The following is a 23362-nucleotide window of genomic DNA, read 5'->3' as shown; positions in this document are numbered from 1 at the left end:
ATTTTTTTTTAAATATTATTTGAAAACACTCTACCTTTTTTCCTCTCTGAATATCTCCACTTTTTCCTAATTATGTAAGACAATTTATTTAAATATTTTTTTGAAATGGAAACGAGCCTCTTCATTAAAATTAATGAAATGAGACTAATGCTCAAAGTACAAGAGAATTATACAAAGAGCTAAAAGGCCTATAGATCAGGAGGCACACCAAGGCATCTCAATTAGGTTGACACCCCCTTAGCACCCTCATCACATCCAATGGAACAAAAAGAGATGAACACTAAAGAGAAAACAAAGCAAGAGGCAAAAAAGAGTAACCAAGCCCAAACAATGGCCGAATAGGGGGGGGGGGGGGGAACAATTAGAGAAGACTAAACGAACTAGATAAAGAAGAAACAAACAACCAAAACGACTGACTGCTATCCACTAGAGGGAGAGGAGATGATAGCTTCCCAATTGAGGTTGAAGTCCATTAGGCTATAACCATTGAACGGTTTGGAGAGAATACTCCAAGAAGAAGCTTGACGACGGGCAGAATCGAGGCGATCTTGACACCCAAGAGCTTTATTATGGAAAATCCTTTGATTCCTTTCAAACCATAGGTTTGCTAAGAGAGCTTTAACTGCATTACACTAAAGAAGACGACTGGGATTATGGAGATTTATACTAGCAAAAAGCGGCAGCACATTTCCTTTAAAGTCATTGCACATAACCCATGATAAGTTGAAGAAGCACAGTAGTTTTTTCCAACACCAAACTGAATAGGGGCATGTAAAGAAGAGGTGGAGGGAGTCCTCGCTATGGTGGAGGCAAAACAAGCAGACTGAGGGAGAGAGGGAGTTTGAAGGCTGTTTTCTTTGTAAAACCGAGGCTACATTCAGCTGGCCGGTTAACATTATCCACGTGAGAATGTTAACTCTTCGAGGGCTTTTTGTCTTCCAAAGGGCCAAATAAAGAGACTTATCCAAAGGGGAGAAAGGGGAAGGTGGATTCTAAGGGAGTTGACCGTGTAAGAACCGGAGGCTGAAAAAGACCCAGTTAAGCTTCTTGCTGCAATTTTCCCCAACAGCTCTTGGAAAGCCAACACCTTTTCATCTTTAAGCAATCTTTGGAAGGAAATTGACCAAGAGGCTAAGCGGCTGTCCCAATGATCAGCAACTGAACCATTTGGGAGTAAGGTGATTCTGAAGAGACTTGGGAACTGGGTACTGAAGGGGGTCATTCCTTCCCAAGGATCTAACCAAAAAGCAATCCGGCAGCCATTACCAAGCTTGAATTTGGCCAAGGATTCAACCTTAAGCCAAGTCTTCGAGATGCTAATCCAGGGGCTTCTCAAACTTCTACCACCTTTCCTTGCTGTGTGCCAATCAATAGAGTCTTTACCATGTATAATTCTGATTACTTTGTCCCAAAAGGAATCTTCCTCATTAAAGTATCTCCACCCCCATTTAGCTAGGAGTGCTACATTCATTGATCTGAAGCCACTGAGGCCAAGGCCTCCATTTGCTAGGGGTTTTTGAGCCAAATCCCATTTTGCCAAGTGATTCAACTTGCTGCCGGAGTGTCCTTCCCAAAAGAAGTTTCTTGTTATCCTTTCCATTCTAGAGATTACTCCTTCGGGCATAAGGAAGATGGCCAAATAGTGAGTTGGAAGATTTGAAAGAACTGACTTGCATAAGGTGGCTCTTCCCCCTCTAGAAAGGTTGAATCTTTTCCATTTATCAAGTTTAGCTTGAAATTTGTCTAGAACTGGCTGCCAAAAGGAGAGTTTTCGGATGGCCACCTAGAGGCAACCCTAGATAAGAGAAGGGGAGGAGGTCAGCCTTACAATTCAGAGAGGCTGTTGTGAAAAACAGTTCATTGTCGTCCACATTGATACCATAAAGGGCTGATTTTTCCCAGTTAACTTTATGCCTTGAACACCATTCAAAGAACTCCACTGTTTGTTTAATTTTTGCAAGCATGGAGCTGTCATACTTACAAAATAATAATGTGTCTTCCGCAAATTGAAATATGGAGACCTGAACGTTTTCTTTGCCAACTAAAAAACCTTCAACAATGCCGGACTGGATAAGTTTGGAAATCAACGCACTCAACACTTCATTGACAAGGAGGAAAAGGAAGGGAGAAAGGGGGTCACATTGTCTTAAGCCTCTTGTAGCAGCCACTCTCTCCCTTGGTCTACCATTAATGAAGACTGAAAACATTGGGTTTTTAACACAACCCATAATCCACTCTATCCATTTCTGGCTAAAGTTCTTGTTTCTCAACACTTTCTCTTGAAAATTCCAGTCGACGCGGTCGAAAGCCTTTTTCATGTCAAGCTTAAGGATCCACCATTTCTTCTTTTTCACATGATAATCTTCTACTGCTTCGTTGGCAATAAGAATGGGGTCCAAAATTTGTCTTCCTTCTATGAAAGCACTTTGGGAGGGAGCAATGATACTAGGCATTACCAATTTCAGTCTCTCGGCCAGCGCCTTTGCAATGATTTTATAAATTAAGGAAGTTAAGCTGATTGGCCTAAAGTCACTGACCTTTGTTGCTAATTTCTTCTTTTGAATTAAGCAGATGAAGTTTTCTTTTATACAAGCGTTGAGCTTACCATTCTTGTAGAATTCCTCAAAGGTGTCTTGAAAGCTTGATTTGAGAAGGTTCCAAAATTTCAACAAAAACTCTATTGTGAAACCATCAGGGCCTGGGGCTTTACTTTTGCCAAGGTTTTTTTATAGCTGAATAAATTTCTGTAGCTGAAAACTTGGCTTGTAAGGACAGATTCTGATTTGGGTTGATACATGGTCAATCTAAATTTAGAGGAATGTGTCTCCTCCCTGGGGATTTTAGAAATAAGTTGCTGTAAAAGTTTAGGATCAGACCTTCAATTTCTGAGCTAGACTTAGTTGGCACCCCTTGCTCATCACCTAACTCATTTATGAAATTTCTCCTTTTTTTGTTGCTAAGAATCTATGGAAAAAGCTTGTGTTCTCATCTCTCAGCTTAAGCCAATTTAACTTGCTTTTTTGAATTAGATTGATTTCCTCCAGCCTGTAGAGCGACATTAGATCTGATTTTAGGGAGGATCTAATTGAATATTCACTGTTAGAGAGGGGGGAACTATCAGCAAGGGCATCCCACTTTTCAATTTCTTCTATCAGCCTCTCTTCCTTCTTTTTTTGGTCTTCCTTGAATTTAGAATGCCACTTTTTGACTGCTGTTTTCACTTCTTTTAACTTCTGACTAAGTGCAAAACCGGCCCAACCATAAACCTTGCTATTAAGCCAAGCTATCTCAATGATTTGAACACATTCCTTGTTGAGCAGCCAGCTGTTGCAAAACCTGAAGGGGGAGGGACCCCAGCTGAAGGAACCGGCTTCTAGTAGAATTGGATAATGATCTGAGAAGATTCGTGCTTGTCGAGTTTTCAAACAACTCATCCCATGCTTTAGATATAAAGAAACGGTCTAAAAGAGATCTTGAAACTGAGACACCTTCCCTTGACCAGGTAAAACTCCCATTGCTCAATCGGACTTCCAGAAGTTTGGCTTGGTCTATAAAACATTGAATTTTCTCATGCCTCTAGTGCTTCGGCCCAAAGGAAATCTCTCATGGGCCCACCTTGTGATGTTAAAGTCTCTACCAATGCACCACGCATCCTCACAATAAGCTGTAAGAGAGAGGAGTTCGGCCCACACAAATTTTCTTTCTTTGTAATTGGTTGGCCCATGAAAATTAGTGATCCAGCAAGTCTTCTTACAGATAGTGGTGCATTTTATTGATAAGGAATAACCACCTTTTAGAGTTTCATCTATTGAAATCAGATTCGAATCCCACATTGTCAGTATTCCACTAGAAGCTCCATATGATTCAACAAAATCCCAGCCAATCTCTTTGGAACTCCAGAGGGTTTTGATAAAACTTGCTTCGAAACTTTCTTTCTTTGATTCTTGAATTAACACTACTGAAGGATTAATTTTCTTTAAAAAGCGCTTGAGAGCCAACCTTTTATTAGCATCTTTTAGACCTCTTGTGTTCCAAGTCACTATTTTCATTCTTGTGGAGCTAAGGTTGGAGAGTAGCCTCTGCAGCCGGCTGTCAATCCAAAAATAGGTTGCAGTACGAGACTATGCTCTTTAGGTGTGCTGGAAGATCCAAAGGAAAAGCTGGAGGAATGGAGCCGGAAACAATATCTTCAGAAGTCTTGTCCTCCTCCGTCTGAAACAGGGAGTTTAGATCAGTTAGCAGAGGGGCTTCAGTCCTTGAATCCTCTGTCTCCCCTGCTATGCTGTTCCAATCATCTTCAACACTACTCACACTGAAAAGGGAGTTGAGAAGGCCATCATTTTTCACATTTATTGAGACATCCGGGGAGAAACTTAGAGAACTTCTCAGAAAAAGCAACTCTGAATTAGGTGGGGAAAAAACAGAGTGATTGAAAGAGAAGGGGGGGGGGGGGGAGTTGGTTATCTGACCTGTTAAAGTGAGGCTGCTCTTGAGATGAAGTGCTTCTAGCCTCAATAAAGTCTGGAATATGGTCAGCCATTGTCTTTGTTCTGAGGCAAAGGCTCTTAGAGTGCTCCTTTAGATATTTTCTTCTAATGAAGTGCTTCGGGAATGATTTAAAGAGGCATGAGGAGTGACGTGCTCTGGGGAGCCGTTTGGTTATTGGTTTGCTGGGGTTAGGTAGTGGTTTAGAGCGGGGGGAGGGGAAGGCACGAGGGGGGGCATGGTTGCTCGAATTTGGTTCTGAGATTAACAGTGGCAGAGGAGCCAACTGTTTTGGCAAAGCAGGGGAAGACAGATTACTTGTGTGGAGGCAGTGGAAGGGTGGAGCAGGCTTATGAGACGCTTGGTCTTCGATAATGCTTAAAGCAGCCTCTTTTGATGATGTAGTAATAAGGAGTCCGACGTTACAGTGGCCCAATAACTTTTCTTTCTTTTTTCTTTTTAGCGTGAGAGGCCTTTCAAATTCTAAAGAGGGGATGCCGGCTGACCATCCATCTTTCATAATCTCTTTCTTCTTAAAGGCAGAGAGAGAAATATCTTCAGACTGTGGGATTCGAGGAGCCTTGGCGCTTGCACGAGGCGTCTTTGTTGGCTTTTTGTTTAAAACTGATGACTTTTTGACTTCCTTCAATGGAAACTTTTCGCCTTCAGGTGGCTGTGACTGCATAGCAGGAATTATTGGCTTTTCGACTTCCTTGGTAATTTTCTGCCGTCAAGTCTTAGTGACTGATCGTCTTCTTCTGCTGATAATAGAGTATGGCTGGTTGTAATACCAGTGTTTTTTCCCATAGGGGTGACTTTTCACATTCCTCTAAAGTTCTCTTATCTCTTTTCAATGGTTGTGACTTCTGGAGGCCCTTTTTTGCTTCCGCATTTGGGCTTCTTGAGAACTTAGGCTTGGACTAAGAAGACAATAGAAAGGACCATTCAGAAACATCAAACTGGGAGTTGACATCTTCATCCTTTAAGACTTGATTTAAACGAACTAAGTCTATTGGATTAGAGAAATCTTTAAATAGTACAGTATCAAGGGAATTTTAAGGCTGATCAAGGCATTTAATATCACCAAAGTTTAAGTAGAAATTTCCACAATTTTCATCTTTAATTTCAATGGTGGTTGGCATGAAACCACAAAGAGTTCTTTTGACTTGAATTTTAGCTTCCAAACAATTGATGAGGTTGAGAGTTTTTGATGCAATTGAAACAAGACCACAAAGTAAGCCCCAATTGCTTCAATGGTGCTTCTACACCAATAATCTAGAAGGAGGTTCTTGATTGACACCCAACCCCTAAATCCTTACATTACTGATGGCCTGCCATGTGGCCTGCCATGTCTAAAGAGATTCCATTTTTCAAATAACAGATGATAAGGGCCATATAGCTTCCATTTGCCCTGTGTTACCACCCAATCGTTTAAGTCACCTTGCCTAACCTTGATTAAAGCCTTGTCTGCAAACAGGGGATTGATAATAATGTTGGTGTTGAATGTCTTACTAAGTTCTCTGGCAATTTCCTTCCACCCATTTGAGAATAACAATCTTGAAATGATCCATAATTTACGAAAATCTTCATTAAAAACTTCATGATTCTTCTGAATCCAGAAAGAATGCTTACTCTGTTTTTTCAGGTTTGGATCAGGGGACAGTGGGTGAGGTAGGGTATTGAAATTATGGGGCTTAGCTTTTAACACTTTTGAAAAGCTTTTTTCATGAGAATCACGAGGTAGAAGAACAAGACTAAAGTTACTGGCCAGAGCCTGTTCGGGGGGAAGGTTTTTTGAAGGAGGACTAACCTATTGAACAGAGGGCTCTTTGAAGTTGTGTATGTAGACATCAATCATGTCCTTGAAGTCTTTTCATCCTGATTTATCGTCGCCAAATGGAATGTGAATGTTCTTCCTTCCTCCTGAGAGTGGCCAAACAACACATTCTACAAACCACACATCTTTTGCTCGAAATTTTGTTAGTTGGATGAAGCTCCGATCCACTCTTTCCTTTAGTCAGAAAAATTCAAAGGTTGAACCAATCAATAGTCTACGGAAGCTCTCTTGAAGCCATTGGGTTGAAGTCAAGGATAGGAAGATGGATTGGCCTCTCTTTAGGTCTTCTAAAAGGAAACCAGAACCTTCTTGCCACATATAGAAGAAGTGGTCGAGAATGCAACAGCTTTTAAGCTCCATGACAGAGAATTGCACAAAGAGGGCAATGAGAGCCGAAGGGAGGAAAATAGCCGGAGGGTGATCGGGAGGAGGAGGGGGAAGCGGGAGGGAAAGAGGCACGGTTAAGGTGAGGAGGCATGGTGAGTTCCGGCGAGGAGGGGATGAAAGGTTGGGTTGGGACAGGAGGGGAGAGAGGGAGGAGGGAGGGGAGAGAGACATCTTTACTTCAAGGTCTCTCTTTTGACATAATTGTGGATCGGTTATTTAGGAACTTCTTTTGGGAAGGACATAAAGGAGGCAAAATAAATCACTTAGTAAAATGGGATTATGTCTCCAAATCCCAAGCGGATGGTGGCCTTGGTCTTGGAGGCCTTAAAACAAAAAATCTAACCTTGTTAGAAAAATGGGGTTGTAGATTTATGGTTGAAGAAGATGCACTTTGGAATCAAGTTGTGAGAAGTATACACGGTAGAAGCTTGTTTGGGTGGCACACCAGTGGAAAGGTTAACTGCAGTCTCCGTAGTCCTTGGTAGCATATCAAAGATTTGGTTAAAAGTCAATTCGTTGGCTGCCTACAAACTAGGAAATGGAAGAAGAATAGCCTTTTGGCTTGACCCTTGGGCGGACATTTTATTACCCCTAAAGAGTCTGTTTCCAAGACTATTTAGTTGATCCCCGAATGCTAATGGCTTCGATTTTTGGGATTCCTCAACCGCTTCCTGGTCAATTAATTTAAGAAGGCTGTTAAAGGAGGAAGAATGCATTGAATTTCAATCTTTAATTGGTGTTGTTGCAGCAAAATCAATTCCACAAATTGCATCTCTCTAAAGCTTCCCTTATTGGGAAAAGATTGGATTATGCACAATGGAAAACCAAAAGCCCGAGAAGGATTAACATCACAATCTGGATTATGCTTAATGGTCTCCTCAACTGTGCAGCTGTGAGCAATCGAAGCTTCCCTCTCACTGCCTCTCTCCACAGCTTCTCATCAGCCCCACTTTCAAAGAAAAACCAAGGTTGATATGGACCGAAGCAGTGAAAGCTTTGCTAGCAGAATTGTGGTTTGAAAGAAATCATCGCGTTTTTCATGACAATGCTTCACCTTGGATGTCCCGCTTCGAGGCTGTTCAACTCAACGCTTCTTCATGGTGTTCTCAACTCAACTCAATGCTTGACCTTGGAAAATTTTAGTTTTCTTTCTTTTTTCAACGAAGGAGTAGAATGTTAGGCTCAAGCCACACTTTTATTTATTAAAGCAAAATTGGGAAAGATTCAAAAGCTCCCCAACTCTCCTAAAGAGAAATACAAAAATGATTTCCTAAAACAAACCTCACCAATATACTTCCACTCTCCCTCAAGGCCCTGTACATAATGACAAACTTAATGGGCCTCACACAGTCACACTTACACGTAAACAACCTCTCACACAATTTCTTCTCTCACACGCTTACACTTGTACACTTTAGTAATTTGGGGTCTATCATAGAATTTATTTCTTGACTTGAGTTAGAGAAAATGAGAAGTCTTAGTAATGTTTCCAATGTTTAGTTGAGAATTGATGGGTGTTATGCTTAAAGTTTTTCCAGTTTAGTTGAGAATTGATGGGTGTTATACTTAGTTTTTCCATTTATTTATTTCAGACCCTCTTCCATCCATTATCACCCGTAGAGCAAAGGAAGAGGATGCAAAGATGAACCCCTCCCCTATGTGAAATTAAGGGCAACGTTTGACCAAAGATGTCGCGAAGATCAACTAGGTTAGTGGAAAAGGCGAATGAATATTTAGAAAAAATCACAAGTAGTGAAACTGCAAAATCATCTAGAACTAAGAGACGTGGTGTACCTTGGGGAAATCTTAAATCTTCTAGGAGTCAGAAGTGGACACGAAATAATGAGATTAAGCTAAATGAAGTTACTTCATCTTTCGAGCAATTAGAAGGGAAGAAGAGAAAGAGATATAGTAAGAGGTCAATGGTCACAAGAGCAACGGCTTCAAAGAATTTTAGGTCTGAGGAGGGGATCAACAAAAAAGGGAGTGGGAGATTAGGGAAGAGGGTGTATTATCAAAAAGTGGTGTTTGATGGTGGTGACTTTGAGGTTGGGGATGATGTTTATGTGAGGAGGAGAGAAGATGCAAGCTCTGACGATGAAGACCCTGAAGTTGAGGAGTGTAGAGTGTGCTTTAAGTCTGGAAAGGCTACAATGATCGAGTGTGATGATTGTCTTGGTGGTTTTCATTTGAAGTGTTTGAAGCCGCCAATGAAGGTAATCCCTGAGGGGGATTGGATTTGTGAGTTTTGTGAGGCTGCTAAAATGGGCAAAGAGGTTCAGTTGCCAAAGCCTCTGGAGGGTAAAAAACGGGTTAGGACAATGAGGGAGAAGCTTTTGGCAGGCGATTTGTGGGCTGCTCACATTGAAAGGTGGATTTCTATTTACTTATATATTATATTTTGAATGTTTATAAACATCAGCCTGATTTATTTTCATGCGTACATTAGTTTATTAGACTATTCAAAATGTGCAGTTTATGGAAAGAAGTAAATGGTAACCATCAGTGTAAGGTTAGATGGTATATAATCCCAGAAGAGACTGCAACTGGAAGGCAACCACATAACTTGAAGAGAGAGCTTTATTTAACTAATGATTATGCAGATATTGAGGTAATTAACAGATTTTTACTTATGGTAGCTGTTATCTCCTTAGTTTGTGAACTTGAATTCATTTCTTCGTATTCAACATACATGTTTTCTTTTTCCTTCTTTTGTCATCTATATTTATTTTTTCTATTTGCTAGTTTATCTAGTTGAAAGGTCATTGAAAGGTCATGTATGGGACCAGTCCATTGAACTTGTATGGGCAATGCACAAAATGTTGTGACATCTTTAAAGAGCAAGGTTATATGTAAATGAAACTAATCATATTATTCTAGAAAGCCAAGCTTGCCAAACTTGTTTGTTAATGCTCACAGTTTTTCTTGTGCCAAACGAAGATGAATAGTTTTCATCTTGACTTTACATAACAGAGAAGGAAAACACATTTCAATTCGTTCGAGGACATCCCTATAGTTCTTAAGTGTAACCCATATTTTATAGAAACTAGCAGCAAAGTGTGTGACCTCCAATTCGACATGCAAACTCAAGGGAGGGTAAAAGAGGAATTGCACGCTAGATAGTCAGTTAGTGGAATCGTGAGGGGGTTTGTAGTGTATTGGGAGGTATTGCTCGGTCCTAGAATCCTCCTACTCCACTATTTTATTGTCTTGTGTGCCATTCCTCTTTTACCCTTCCTTTGAGGTGAAATATGAGTGATATCAGATTGAAGGGCTAGGACATCCCTAGAGTGTATGTAATCCATATTTTCATAGAAACTAACTGCGAGGTGTGAAACCTCCAATTAGGTACGCATTCTCCAGGAAGGGTAAAAGAAGAATTGGACACAAGATCCTTTGGTGGAGCCGAAAAGCCTTGTGATGGTATTTTATTAATCTTCAAAAAAGTGTTATAAAAGGGGAGCCTTAGCCTTTATATATAGGCTTAGTTCATGGGTTAATGGGCTTTAATTACAATGGTGGTTAATCATATTAACCACAATAACTGACTAACAACCTATTTGAGAAAAGAAATAAAATAAAATATTTAAGCTAGACTACATAACGAGCTCTAGTAAAGCTAAATTACAAAGAGAACCCTAAATAATCTAACTAATCTACATCAATTCCCCTTTCCATAAAAAAGGAACTCGTCCTTGAGTTAAACATGAAGTTCATCTAGAGGGAAATAGGTAGATAAATCTGAAATATTGAAGGTGTAAGATATGTCGTAGCCTTCTAGTTGCTTCACCACATAAGCATTACTGGCAATTTTTTTAAGGATTCGATGATATGATCCGATTTTCCTCTTTTGCAACTTATTGCAAGTTCCTCTATGAAATCTCTCTTTCTTTAGGTGTACAATGTCTTTATATTGGAATTGTAGGTGTACAATGGCTAAATCAATCAAACTTCTTATGCCGCCTTTTTAGTGTTAGCAAACTTTTTTTTTGAAAAGGAAACGATTCTTTATATTAAATAAATGGTGAACTAAAGCTCAAAGTACAAGAGGATTATACAATGAGCAAAAAGCGTTAGGATCAACTAGTGCACCCGGGCATCTCAACTAGGTTGACACCCCCTTAGCGCCCTCATCATATCCAGAGAATAGATAAACATTGACTAATGGGAAAATAAAAAGGTTGAAAAGTAGCTAAACACAATACAAACGGCTTAACAAGACCAAAACAGTGGCCGGAAACAGAGAGAACTACAAAGTAAATATAACAAAGGGATAACAAAGCTGAAAAACAAGAGAAACAACAGCTGATGAAGCTAAGATCCGCCATTAGGAGGGGAGATAAAAACTCTCCAGTTAAGGTTGAAATCCATAATACTGTAGCTATTAAAGTGTTTGGAGAGGGTGTACCAAGAAGAAGCAAGACGACGGGCAGATTCAAAGCGATTTTGGCACCTAAGAGACTTATCATTAAACACTCTCTGGTTTCTCTCAAACCATAATTCTGCCAATAAAGCCTTAACCGCATCAAGCCAAAGTAAATCGATGGAACTCTTAAAGCTTGTTCCAACTAAAAGTTGCTGCACATTTCCCCAGAAGTCGTTGCTCAACATCCATGCTAGCAAACTAGGCATATTGAGGTGGCGTTTGACCCATTTAAGTGGGGTTAATAAATCTGAGGTTAATATGTTGGAGCTAGTAAGTTTATGTTTAGGGTGTGGAGTTGTAAGATGGAGTTCCTCGATAATTGTGAAAAGTAAATTAAGAGAAGAAGATGGAATTACTTGATAAATGTAAAAATTAGAGATAGAGGAGAAGATGGAGTTCCTCGATAAATGTGAAAGGTATTAAAAAATGGGAAGATAAAAGTTACTCGATAATGTGCAACTTCAATAGTATTTACTATTAAAGCTGAGTTGTTTACACCAACTTAAGAAGTTGTTGCAGTGTTCCTTGTTCCGAAAACAAGGGTGATAATAAGAGTTTTGGCGTTCAAAATCCATCCTCATAATCAATGAGGGGACTAAGAGGAGGCTGGATCGGAAGCGTGAGGCGTGAGCTGGATCGACGAGGGAACTAAGGGGAGGCCGGACCGGAAGCGTGAGGAGAGGGTTCGGACGATGAGGGTTTAGGCGGCAGCCGGATCGACGAGGGTTTAGCAATGGAAGGACGAGCGCTTCTTCATCTCCACCAAACCCGAAGGTTCATTACAAGACTCTTGGACTTTTCATTTTAGAAGACTGTTAAAGGATGAAGAGGCAGAAAACTTCCAGCTCCTGACTGGAAAATTCTATCACTGTAAACTTAATTCGATTCCTGATAAAAGAAGGTGGTCTTTAGAACCAAATGGGTTTTTCTCAGTCAGGTCTCTTTTAAAGCATCTATCCTTCTCCTCCCCAATTGGTCAACTACTAGAATCAGTCTTATGGAAGTCTAAGAGTCCTAGAAGGGTAAATATACTGATTTGGATCATGCTGAATGGCTCACTTAACAGTGCAGATATCCTCCAAAGGAAGTTACCTACTCACTATATTTCTCCACAGGTTTGCTCTCTTTGTTGGGTAAATTCAGAATCTCTCTTACACTTGTTCTTCCAGTGTGTTTTTGCAGAAAATTGTTGGACAACTCTATATAAGTGCTTCAATGTCAGCTGGGTTCCTGATAATGATTTTAAAGCTAACGTGCTTCAACTCTTGATCGGCCCATATTTGAAGAAGAAGCTAAGATTACTTTGGACCAACATAGTTAAAGCTTTATTATCAGAAATTTGGTTCGAAAGGAATCAAAGAGTGTTTCAAGACAAAGCTTCTATTAGCTCCTTTAAATTTGACATTGCCCATAACAATGCCTCCTCTTGGTGCTCTCTTTCCAAAGCTTTTCAAGACTTCTCTATACAAGACATCAAGCACAATTGGAATGCCTTCATTTTCCCGCTCTCTTGATTTTGTTACAACCTAGTGATGGTTATTAATTTTTAGTTTAATTTTCAGTTTATCCTTCGGTTGTAAGCCTTGTCATTCGCAAGGTCTTCTTCATATTGTACTTAGCTATGGATTCTAGTCCTTCTAGGAGATGATGAGAATGCTAGGGAGGTGTCAACCTAGTTGAGATGTCCTGGTGCATTTGCTGATCCTTTTTGCGGTTTTTAGTGTGTTGGATTGTTTTGCACTTTATGTTTGTTTCCTTTCGTTCACTTGTAACATCTTTCATTATCTTAATGAAGTGGTTTGTTTCTTGTTAAAAAAAAAAATATTCACATTTTAGTTGCTCTAGTGCATCAAACTCTCTCACCAAGGCTCGAGTGCAACGGAAATCGACTAATTGAAAAGGGACCTCTGAGTAATGAAGCTTTGACAGTGAAGAGGAAGAGCAAGCTGGTCACTACAAATTCACCACTTTTAGAAGGACGTCCCCACTGTATCAAGCAGTTCCCCAAACACTTCATCAGAAAGAAAGACTTCTTTCATCAACTCATGGTCAACAATAGTAAACTTTGATTTATTAGAGGAGTGCTGTGTCAGGGTGCAAGTTCCTAGTCCCTCCATTAAAAGGTCAGTTCAGCCATAATCCTTGTCTAATAAATTTTATCTCTCAGAGTTTAAAATCTCGATCAAATGCAACCTTTATGTGAGGGTTTCCAAGCGAAATCTCGAGAGGCACTCACTCCAGATAGCAAGACTCTGATGTTGATTCAATAGTGAGTGCTAGTAGTGAAGATCTAGATTGCTCAGACACAGAGGAAGTTCAAGAAGTAGCTAAGACAGACCGATTTGGGGACGGTTTTCATTAGTTGTTTTAGCCAGATGAGCAGTAGGTCTTTGATCAAGAAACACCAACACAAATAGTTAATTTGGGAGGTGATTTGAATGCTTTGTTTCATGAGGAAGAGAATTTGAATTTAAAAGTCATGGGTACTTCATGTCTTTCACCTTTGCATCATTCTGAAATTCCATCACATTTGAAGTCCATAGTTGAAGATTGTGGATTAATTTTTGGATGACCGTACTCGTTGGCTAAAGCTTTTGAATCTGTTTGTTTGAAGACAGATTATTTTTGGAACGAAGCTGACCAAGAATTCGCAGTGCAAGTTGATACTTTAGGGTTGCTAAAAAGCTGGAGCAAATTTATTCTGATCCTTTACAGTGGCTAGTTGCTGAATGTACTCTTTTGGATGTTGACATTGATGTTGTTTCAGTTTGCAAGGGAAGCATTGCTATCCTATCTTGTTCTGATTGTTTAGAAGATATTGCAAGTCCAGAATGCAACTTAACGCTGAACTGTACTCTCATTACATGGATGAAATTGCCTTGACCTTCAGGAAAGTTTATTGTTCATACTAATTTCCAGTTTGATGATTTGTTGAGAGGTTGATCTGTCCCTGGCTCTGATTTTGACTCGTCATGCACACCTATTATGGCCAGCACATTATTAGAGAGCATTGTAATCTTCACTTCCCTTTCAAGTTTGGACTGTTTTGAAACCGCACGTTAAAATGCTTCCTCTTGATGCACATTAAGCAAGGATCTCGAAGTCTTCTCCATTCAGGACCTATGCTTAAATTGGTGGGCTTTCTTTTTCCCAGATTGCCAGTGGACTGCTTCTCAGATCAGATCTCCTCTAGTTAATTTAATTTTTAGTCTCTTCGGTATTTGTTTGTTCTGTTTTGTCTAGTTTTGGCTTATGTTAAAACCGTATGATCTTGTTACTCATTTTTATGGGCTGGGTTTTAGCCTTGGTTTTATTTTTCTTGAGGATAGTTTGTATGAAAATGATGAGGGCGCTAACGGGGTGTCAACGTAGTTGAGATGTCTTAGTACACCTCTTGAATTCTCTTGTACTTTGAGTATTAGTCTCATTTCACTATTATTAATGAAGAGGCTCATTTCCATTTTAAAAAAAAAAGGTTAGTGGCCAAACAACCCCTTAGTATTAGCTTCTCGGAGATGGTATATGACTTCCTTATGTATTCTTTGAACCTGATCAGCCATTAATTCAGCTTTTGAACTCAAATCTGCAGCACTACGTAAACTTATAAGATCAAGAGTTAATTGAGGAGAGTGAGTATGTACTACCTCAAAGGATGTTTCAACCGTGGATCGATTTTTCATATTGTTAAACACAAGATTAAATTACTGAAAGTCCTAATTTATAACTTCGGTTTGACCATCCGTTTGTGGATGACAAGTGGTGCTAGACTTCAAATGGGTATCAAACTTTCACCAAAGACATTTCGAAGAATGGCTTAAGCATTTTGTATCCCTATCACTAGTAATGGTTTTCAATACTCCATGTGGCCTAACCACTTCTTTAAAAAAATGTTAGCAATATGAACAACATCATTAGTTTTTTAACATAGTATGAAATGGGTCATTTTGCTAAAACGGTCAACCACAGCAAAAGTAGAATGATTAACTCATTGAGTTTGTGGTAAATTCAACACAAGATCTGATGTAGAAAGAATAGGATTATTCAAGGTTAATTCCCTTTTCACCCCACTTTTAGTAAACTCTATAAATATGAGTCTTTTCCTTTGTATGAGACATATTATTCTTTTTGATAAATGATTCACAACCTTGATTCTTGGAGGATTACTCCTTGAGGCTACTTAGACTACATCAAAATCTGTAGTGAAATCATCCCAAATTATCTTTGGAATAGGAAGGGGAGTGTACAAGCCTTTGTTTTGCCCTTGGCCTTTGTTAACTTGACAAATTGGTTTTCTTGCGACTCTTGGAGCATTTCTTGGATTTTTCTTTGTCAGAACTTTCTATTTCTCAGACATTTCCAATCGTTATTCATTCTTGTTTCTTGTGGTTTGGGCTGCTGAATTTTCTGTAACTTTCTCTTTTCCTTTGTCAATTTGTGCGTTGAGTTCAGTGTTTTCCATCATTAATCCTCTAAAACATTTTTGTACATTTTCAACAGCTTCTTCTACTCTTCTCATTCTTCCAGTTAAATATTCCAAAGGAGGGATGCAATGTTGGATATCGAGCACAATCACATAAAAGCTCGTTGGAATAGATTTCTTCCTTACCCATTTCCGAATTCTTGGAGTTAGTCATCCTTCTGGCTGAATGTTTTCCCTATCTCTGATACCAATATTGGTGGTGCTGAAAAGCCTTATGGCGGTATTTCATTGATCTTCAAAAAAGTGTTGTAAAAGGGGGAGCCTTAGCCTTTATATATAGGCTTAGCTCATGGATCGATATGCTTTGATTACTAGGTTAATCATATTAACCACAGTAACTAACTAGCAACCTAACTAAGAAAAAAAATTAGGAAAAAAAAACTTAAGCTAGACTACAAAGAGAGCCCTAGTAAAGCTAAATTACCAAGAGAACCCTAAATAATCTAAGTAATCTACATCATAGTTGGTTAGAGGAGCAGTACATTTGTGGGATGGTATCGTTGGTGGGGCTGTGAGGGGGTTTTACAGGGTATTGCTGACCTATTTACCTATCACCCTCCTGATGGTTCCCGTTGCTTTCATGAAGTTGAGGACAAGTTGTCTTTTTAGGAGGAAATTGAGTACTGTAGGTATCAAAAAGAAGGAGAGTCTTCAAGCCAGGGTAACTCCACAATCTTTGACAATGGAGATCAAGTGAGCTGGTATTTCAGATGGATGTAATGGAGAAAAACATGAAAAATGATGCTCAACACCATTCAACTCCGCTTCATTCATAAACAGAGTCTGTAGATCCGCACCACTTGTATCTTCTTGCACTCGGTCTTCTTGAGCTATACCAATCTCCAAACCTTCGATTTCTTCACCATGAACAGTGATTGGAGAGTCAATGTCTGATTCGCACTTCTTTGTTTTAGAGGAGGACAGAGGAGAACAAGGAGTACCTCTCAAGAAATTAATTTCCGAGTTAGGAATGGTGAAATTTGAATGATTAAACTGTTTAGAAGAAGAAGAGATGCTATCTGACCTTATAGAAGAAGATGGTGCTTAATTCTTGTGCAACAATCCTCTAACAAATCAGGATTATTTTTTATTAGGCTTGTTCTGAGGGGCTCAGGTTCTGATTTTCTTGACTGGCTGAGGAGCCAAATGGTTTTGAGACTCTCCCCTCAGAACAATGGCAAAATTTGTAGAAGGGTGAAAATAACTAATGGTGAAATGCTGGAGGCTTGTGAAAATAATGTGACTGAACCACTATGGTATAGAGCAATACTGCGTAAGTTAGTATTGCATATATGCAACAAGGATCCTTCAATGAAAGAACTGGTGGTCAAGAAGAGCGCTGTGGGTGTACTTGTTGCTTCTTGTTTCATGTGACATTGTATTTTGAGAATAATAGCCACCAAGAGGATTGAGAAAAATATTCTCCCGAAAAGAATTGCCAATTACCCAATGTAAATGAAAACAAGAGAATAATAGCCACCAAGAGGATTGAGAAGAATCACAATCGAAGAACAAATGCTACAAATCTTCATTGTGAGCCAAATACAAGGGGCGGATAGAAGGCATCTGAAGCTTGTGTTGAAGTGTAGCATAACAGTTAAGTGAGCCAAAAATCATTATCCATGCAGGACGTTAATACACTTGGGACTTTTAGATTTCCACAAAGCCCGATAAACTTTAAAATCTAAAGGAGATGAAGCAGTCAAATGCTTGGGAAAGGAACTAATAGAGAATATTTTAGAAGAATCCAAAGAGTCAAAGACTGTCTTGAATCTGGGTAATGGGTCAATTGCTTTCCAACCAACTTGCCCATGAGTTTGGCGGCGGCGAGACAACAACGAATGTGTAGTAGCAGAGGTCTAGCAGTGTTCTGTAGAGGTGAATTAGGGAGAGAGAAACACATAAAGAGCGGTGGCAGCGATGTCACTTACCAGTGATGGGCAGAGATGACTAACGAGCAGCGCGGCAGCTATACGGTCGGTGGTGATCATGGTGATTGGCGGTGTCTCCTCTTCATTTTGTGTGGAGGAATGAGAGGGTGAGAGAGGGAGAGGTTGCTGCATTTTTCCCTTTCTTACTGCTGTGTATTCTTTTTTGATATCTGTGAGTGTCTGGACTAGTTAACGTGCACCTCAACTAATCTCATGGGACAACCCGCCTGAGCCTACAATATTTGGGTGTCAAGGAAACTCGTAGGATATTAAATCCTAGGTAGATGGCCACCATGGATTGAACCCATGGTCTCTTAGCCCTTTATCAAAGGGATGTTCTCTTATTTACCACTAGGCGAACCCATGATGGTTACATGGTAATTGTTATTTGCCACTAGGCCAAACTCGTGGGATGTTCTCTTATTCTTTTATATACTTCCGTGTGTGTGTATATATAAACTTAACCTAACTTCTTTTCCTTCTTTAACCCTAAATCTTTCAAATCTTTTATCAAATAAAATCCAAATAAAACAATTATCTCTTTAAATTAACTCAATTTTGGCACCAAAATCTAAAATGAAAGGGGGGAACACACTCAATAATTCAAGAAAATTTATTTAAATTTATCTTAAGATGTTACACGTAGTTATTTGAAATGATTAATTATATTAGCTGTTCTCTTCTCTATTTCTGCTGCAGTTGTATTCTAAATCTATAATCTTATCTCATCGTGTGGAAACATTCTTTCAATTAGCTTTGAAGTTTCTATATATATCATTGCAGATGGAATCACTTCTTAGACTGTGTGAAGTCATGAATCCTAAAGACTACTATAATGCCAAGGAAGGGGATGATATATTTTTATGTGAGTATGAATATGACGTTCGTTGGCATAGTTTCAAGAGGTTAGCTGAAATTGATAAAGAAGAGGTAAGCTTGGAAAAGTGGAATTAGCATTGGGATGTTGATTGTGATAATATTTTGAATTTTATTTGTATGTTCTAAATTGGCAGGATAGCGAAGGAGTTGATAGTGACAAAGAGTGGAAGTTGGATCAGAGTGCAGACCCTGATTCAGATGGTGATGTGGAATATGAAGAAGAGAGAGCACAAATTTTACAATCTCGGAACTACTCAAGCTCAACCCATGAATTGGCTGCAGTATGGATTCTCTTCTTTATTGCATGTATATTTTGGCTTTGTTCATGCAAACCGCCCCTGTTGAGTGCTATGATGCATGATCAGAATTCAAGGAAAGGACGATTTTGTGGACTACAAAAGATAGGAGCTAAGAAGATCCCAGCGCATATAAGATGCCACAAACAGACTGAATTGGAAAGAGCAAAGGCAACCCTCATGTTGGCGTCACTACCCAAGTCTCTACCGTGTAGAAATAAGTGAGTGGAAACTTGATAAATATTCTTCTTGATGGGTAATTTTTCTTTCCTTTGATTGAACATTTCTGTTAATCTAGAGAAATTGAGGAGATAACTACATTTATAGAAAGTGCTTTACGTGATGATCAATGCTTGGGGCGATGCTTGTACATCCATGGTGTTCCAGGAACAGGCAAGGTAATGTCTACTTTCTGTAGCCTGCAACTGATCATACCTATAATCTGTTTCCTTTTCCAAAAAAAAGTTAAGAGAGAGAGAGAGAGAGAGAGAGAGAGAGAGAGAGAGAGAGAAAACTGATCATACCTATAAAGTTCCTTGGATAGTGGTACTTTTAATGTTTAACCTAGATTTTCCTTTTCCTCCTGTATTTAGAAAAATATTATCATAACGTGCTTTTTTTTTTCTTTCTGGAATCTAGACAATGAGTGTGCTGTCAGTAATGAGGAACTTGCAGGCTAAAGTTGATGCAGGAAATATAAGGCCTCATTGCTTTGTGGAGGTTAATGGTCTAAAGCTGGCAGCACCAGAAAATATATACAGGGTAATAACGGTGTTGACTTGCCTTCCCTTTTTGTGGCTGGTTTTTTTATATGTCCGTATATTCTTTCATCTTTTCTCAATAAAAGTTGTAATTCTCATAAAAAAAATAATGCTCTATACTATTTCAGGTTATACATGAAGCATTAACTGGGCACAGGGTTAATTGGAAAAAGGCACTTCAGTTGTTGACCAAACGGTTTTCAGATGTAAATAATTGCAGGGAGGATGAGCGACCTTGCATTCTGCTCATTGATGAACTTGATCTTCTTGTAACAAGAAATCAGTCAGTAAGTATTGCACTTTCTGAGCTTGTTTAACCAAAAGCTACTTCATTACTTATCTTTAAATGTGGCTTTTGATCTCTCTCCTTTCCTTTTTTTAAATAATTCTAACAGGTTCTATACAATATTCTTGATTGGCCTACAAAGCCACAAGCAAAGTTGATTGTGATAGGTACTCACTGATGTTGCTCTCTGCTCCTCTGCTCTTCTTCCCTTTATCACTTTATCCTCTCGGTGTTTTCTAATGTGAACTTCCATTCTTCTCCTTCTCTTTCTTTAAAAAAGTTCTCAAGCATTAAAAGATGGTCAATTGGTCTAACCTGTGGCTCTGGAGACCATAAAGATTGAAAAGAAATCTTTTCGATATTCTCTATTCTAGACGACAGATTTAGGTTATTGTAATGTGATCATAGATCTATTAGAGCTTCATCCATGATCTATCTAGTGTTTGGACAGGCCCTTGGGAGCATGCAATAATGGTTTATCAAACCTTTAGAGGATAGTGATAGTTGGATGGTAGTTTTTGGAGTTTAGTAACCTTGATCTGATAAAAATTTATTTAGGAATTGCAAATACCATGGACCTACCTGAGAAGTTGCTTCCTCGAATTTCAAGCCGAATGGGTATTGAAAGGCTTTGTTTTGGCCCCTATAATTATCAGCAACTTCAAGAAATCATTTCAAGCCGCCTCGAAGGAATCAATGCATTTGAGAAACAAGCTATTGAATTTGCATCGAGAAAGGTAGTTGGTTTTTATATCTATATGTTATTTATTTATTTTAGGATAAATTGCACTTTTGATCCCTAGGGTTAAGATTTATGTCAAATTTGTTCCTAGGTCTCAAAATCGAACAGTCAAGTTTCTGACATTAATGAAATGCTCAAGTTCAATCCCTCAAGCAATAGAATTCATTAATTATTAATAGAGGCACTGACGTCATATTTTTGAAAATAGAATAATAAAAGTAAAAATAATGGAAAATGAAAATAATTATTATAACTATCAAAAAAGACCAAAAAAACTCATTCCCCCCTCACCCTCCCTTCCCCCTTCCCCCTCCCTAGTTTTTGGCAATGACACCGATCCTTTCCGCCGACACTTTTTTTCCTCCCCTTCATCTTCTTCTCTCCTCTCCCCCACATTCCAATGAAAACCCACATCCACACTGTCAATTTTTTTTTTTGTGGAAAAAGAAAACAAGCCTCTTCATTAAGATAATGAATAGATAGTACAAAGAGAAAGGAAATACACGAAGAGACCATTCAAAACAAATCCAAACAAAAGGATTAGCGAGTGCACCCGGACATCTCAACTAGGTTGACATCCCCATAGCACTCTCATCACATCCAAAAAGGAACAAACTGAGAACACATTCCCAAGAACAACTTGGGACTAGACCGAATCCAAAGTATTACAATGAAAAATGAAAGCTAGCACAAAGATATAAAGTCTAAATACAAATGACAAAAAATCTAGACACATCCATCTAGATAATACGAAGAAGGAAAGATAAAGGCAAATACAAAGGCAATCCAGTTAAGGTTGATGTCTTGAATGGAGAAGTCTTCAAAGGTTTGGAAGGAGAACACGGTGATGAAGGTTTAAGACGAGCTGTCTCAAATCTGAACATGATGAATTTGCAATCAGTAAACAAGTTTGTCAATCTATGGTGGAAGAGTGGCGTATAATTAGGGGCAACAGCTTAGAAATTAGGGTTTATGAAGGCTCTCCAATTGATACATATATCATGAGTTGAATAGTCTGCAAAGGTCTTTGACAGAGAACACCATGAGGAGGCATTCAGTTTAGTTGTCTCGAAACGAGAAAACCAAGGAGTCTCTTTATCGTGAAAAACGATTTGGTTTCTTTCAAACCATAAGCCTGTAAGCAAAGCATTAACAACATTAATCCAAAGGAGTTTTGGTGCCGGCTTCAACTTTGGCCCCACGAGCACCTGTAACACATTTTCTTTAAAAACTTTTCCAAACACCTAACTAGTATTAAAACAATCAAAGAGTTTCTCCCAGCAGTTTCTAGCATACTTGCAGTCGAAGAAGAGGTGCTGATCCTCCCAATCGGCTTTACAAAGGGCACACCTATTAGGAGAAAGACAATGTGTAGGCATTTTCTTTTGCATGACTGAGGAACAATTAAGAAGCCCGAACAGCATGATCCAAATCGTGATATTAACCTTCCGAGGGCTTTTGGATTTCCATAGAGCTTTCATCAAATGTTTCTCTAGAGGGGAGGCCAATGATAAATGTGTAACAAGAGATTTCACCGAGAAAGATCCATTAGATCAAGCAACCATGAGCTCTTGTCAGGGATATCCCGCATTGATATCTTAGAAATGATGCCCAACAAGTTTTGAAAGTCCATAATCTCTTCCTCTTTTAAAGATCTACGGAAATTGATGGGCCATGAGGAGGTGGAGGAATCCCAATGCTCCATGACCGAGCCATTGGGAATAAGTGTTATTCTGAATAGTTTCGGGAAACTTACCTTTAATGGAGTATTATCTGACCAAGGGTCAAACCAGAATGCAATTCTGCTCCCATTTCCAAGTTTGTAAACTGCCAAAGCTTCTACCTTTAGCCAAGATCTTGAAATGCTTATCCATGGGCTGCAAAGGCTAAGGCTTACTTTTCCAAAAGTGTGCCAATTGAACATATCTCTTCCATGTATACTCTTTACTACTTTACTCCAAAGAGTATTTTCATTATTTATTAGCCACCACCCCCATTTGGCTAGGAGAGCCAGATTTCTTGCTCTTAGACCACCAAAGCCAAGCCCTCCATCCTCTTGGGCCTTAGTAACAAGCTCCCATTTTACTAGGTGATTGATCTTCTCTCCTTTGTGACCCTCCCAGAAAAAATTCTTCATGGTTCTTTCCAAAATACCGAGCACTTTTTCTGGCAACAAAAATAGAGACAAGTAGTAGGTAGGTAAGTTTGAAAGGATGGACTTACATTGAGTGGGCCTCCCTCCTCTAGATAAGTTAAATCTTCTCCATTTATCTAGCTTTTCTTGCAGTTTGTCAATGACCGGCTGCCAAAATGACACTTTTTTGGGATATCCTCCCAACGGTAAGTCAAGATGCATCAAAGGTAGATGCTCCACTTTACAATAAAGTTGTGCAGCTACTGAAATCAGCTTATTTTCCTCTACATTGATCCCACAAATTGTAGATTTTTCCCAATTTACCTTTTGGCTGGAATACCATTCGAAGATTGAGATCTTGTTAAATTTTCAATCACTTCATCATGATGTTTGCAGAATAATAAGGTGTCGTCAGCAAACTGAAGAATGGAGATATGCACCTTATCTTTTCCCACGAGAAAGCCTTCATATTTCCCTTTTTTCGTGCAGTCTTGCAATCAGCAAGCTTAGAACCTCACTAACCAATAGGAATAGAAAAGGAGAAAGTGGGTCTCCTTGCCTAATGCCTCTTGTAGCCTTAATTTTACCTCTAGGCCTTCCATTAATAAAAACAGAGAATTTTGGTTTGGAAACACAGCCCATTATCCAGGAGATCCAACGAGGATCAAAATTTTTTCCTTGTAGAACTTTCTCCAAAAAATCCCAATCCACTCTATCA

General features: G+C 39.1%; 2 protein-coding genes and 1 non-coding gene across 23 annotated transcripts in view; 2 read left to right on the top strand and 1 right to left on the bottom strand.

The window, feature by feature from the left end:
- Positions 1 to 23362, top strand: part of LOC120079859 (origin of replication complex subunit 1B-like) — a 79427-nt gene that overhangs the window by 9000 nt on the left and 47065 nt on the right. For all 21 annotated transcript variants that reach the window (XR_005482360.2, XM_039034292.2, XM_039034293.2 and 18 more), the window contains 10 exons: positions 8302 to 9080; positions 9185 to 9320; positions 18330 to 18476; positions 18560 to 18706; positions 18791 to 18942; positions 19020 to 19119; positions 19361 to 19483; positions 19611 to 19769; positions 19878 to 19935; positions 20327 to 20505. Coding sequence is in view for 20 of the 21 variants with exons in the window: in XM_039034292.2 (XP_038890220.1) it covers positions 8398 to 9080; positions 9185 to 9320; positions 18330 to 18476; positions 18560 to 18706; positions 18791 to 18942; positions 19020 to 19119; positions 19361 to 19483; positions 19611 to 19769; positions 19878 to 19935; positions 20327 to 20505 (1884 nt within the window). In the remaining variant the exon portion in view is untranslated. The remainder of the gene's footprint in view (positions 1 to 8301; positions 9081 to 9184; positions 9321 to 18329; positions 18477 to 18559; positions 18707 to 18790; positions 18943 to 19019; positions 19120 to 19360; positions 19484 to 19610; positions 19770 to 19877; positions 19936 to 20326; positions 20506 to 23362) is intronic.
- On the bottom strand, positions 2931 to 4049 carry LOC150035382 (uncharacterized). The gene is made up of 2 exons (XM_090314297.1): positions 3616 to 4049; positions 2931 to 3336 (listed from the first exon to the last, which is right to left on the bottom strand). Exons 1-2 carry the CDS (start codon positions 4047 to 4049, stop codon positions 2931 to 2933), a joined length of 840 nt encoding a protein of 279 aa, XP_090170423.1.
- On the top strand, positions 18387 to 18464 carry LOC120080633 (small nucleolar RNA snoR28). Its single transcript, XR_005482586.1, has one exon. It is a non-coding gene; the product is annotated as a small nucleolar RNA snoR28 (small nucleolar RNA).

Source organism: Benincasa hispida, chromosome 6 (assembly GCF_027475165.1).
Source record: "Benincasa hispida cultivar pf3 chromosome 6, pf3_genome.v1.1, whole genome shotgun sequence".
NCBI classification, from domain to species: Eukaryota; Viridiplantae; Streptophyta; class Magnoliopsida; order Cucurbitales; family Cucurbitaceae; genus Benincasa; species Benincasa hispida.
The sequence above is the reverse complement of the archived record's forward strand: the minus strand, read 5'-3'. Positions and strand labels throughout refer to the sequence as shown.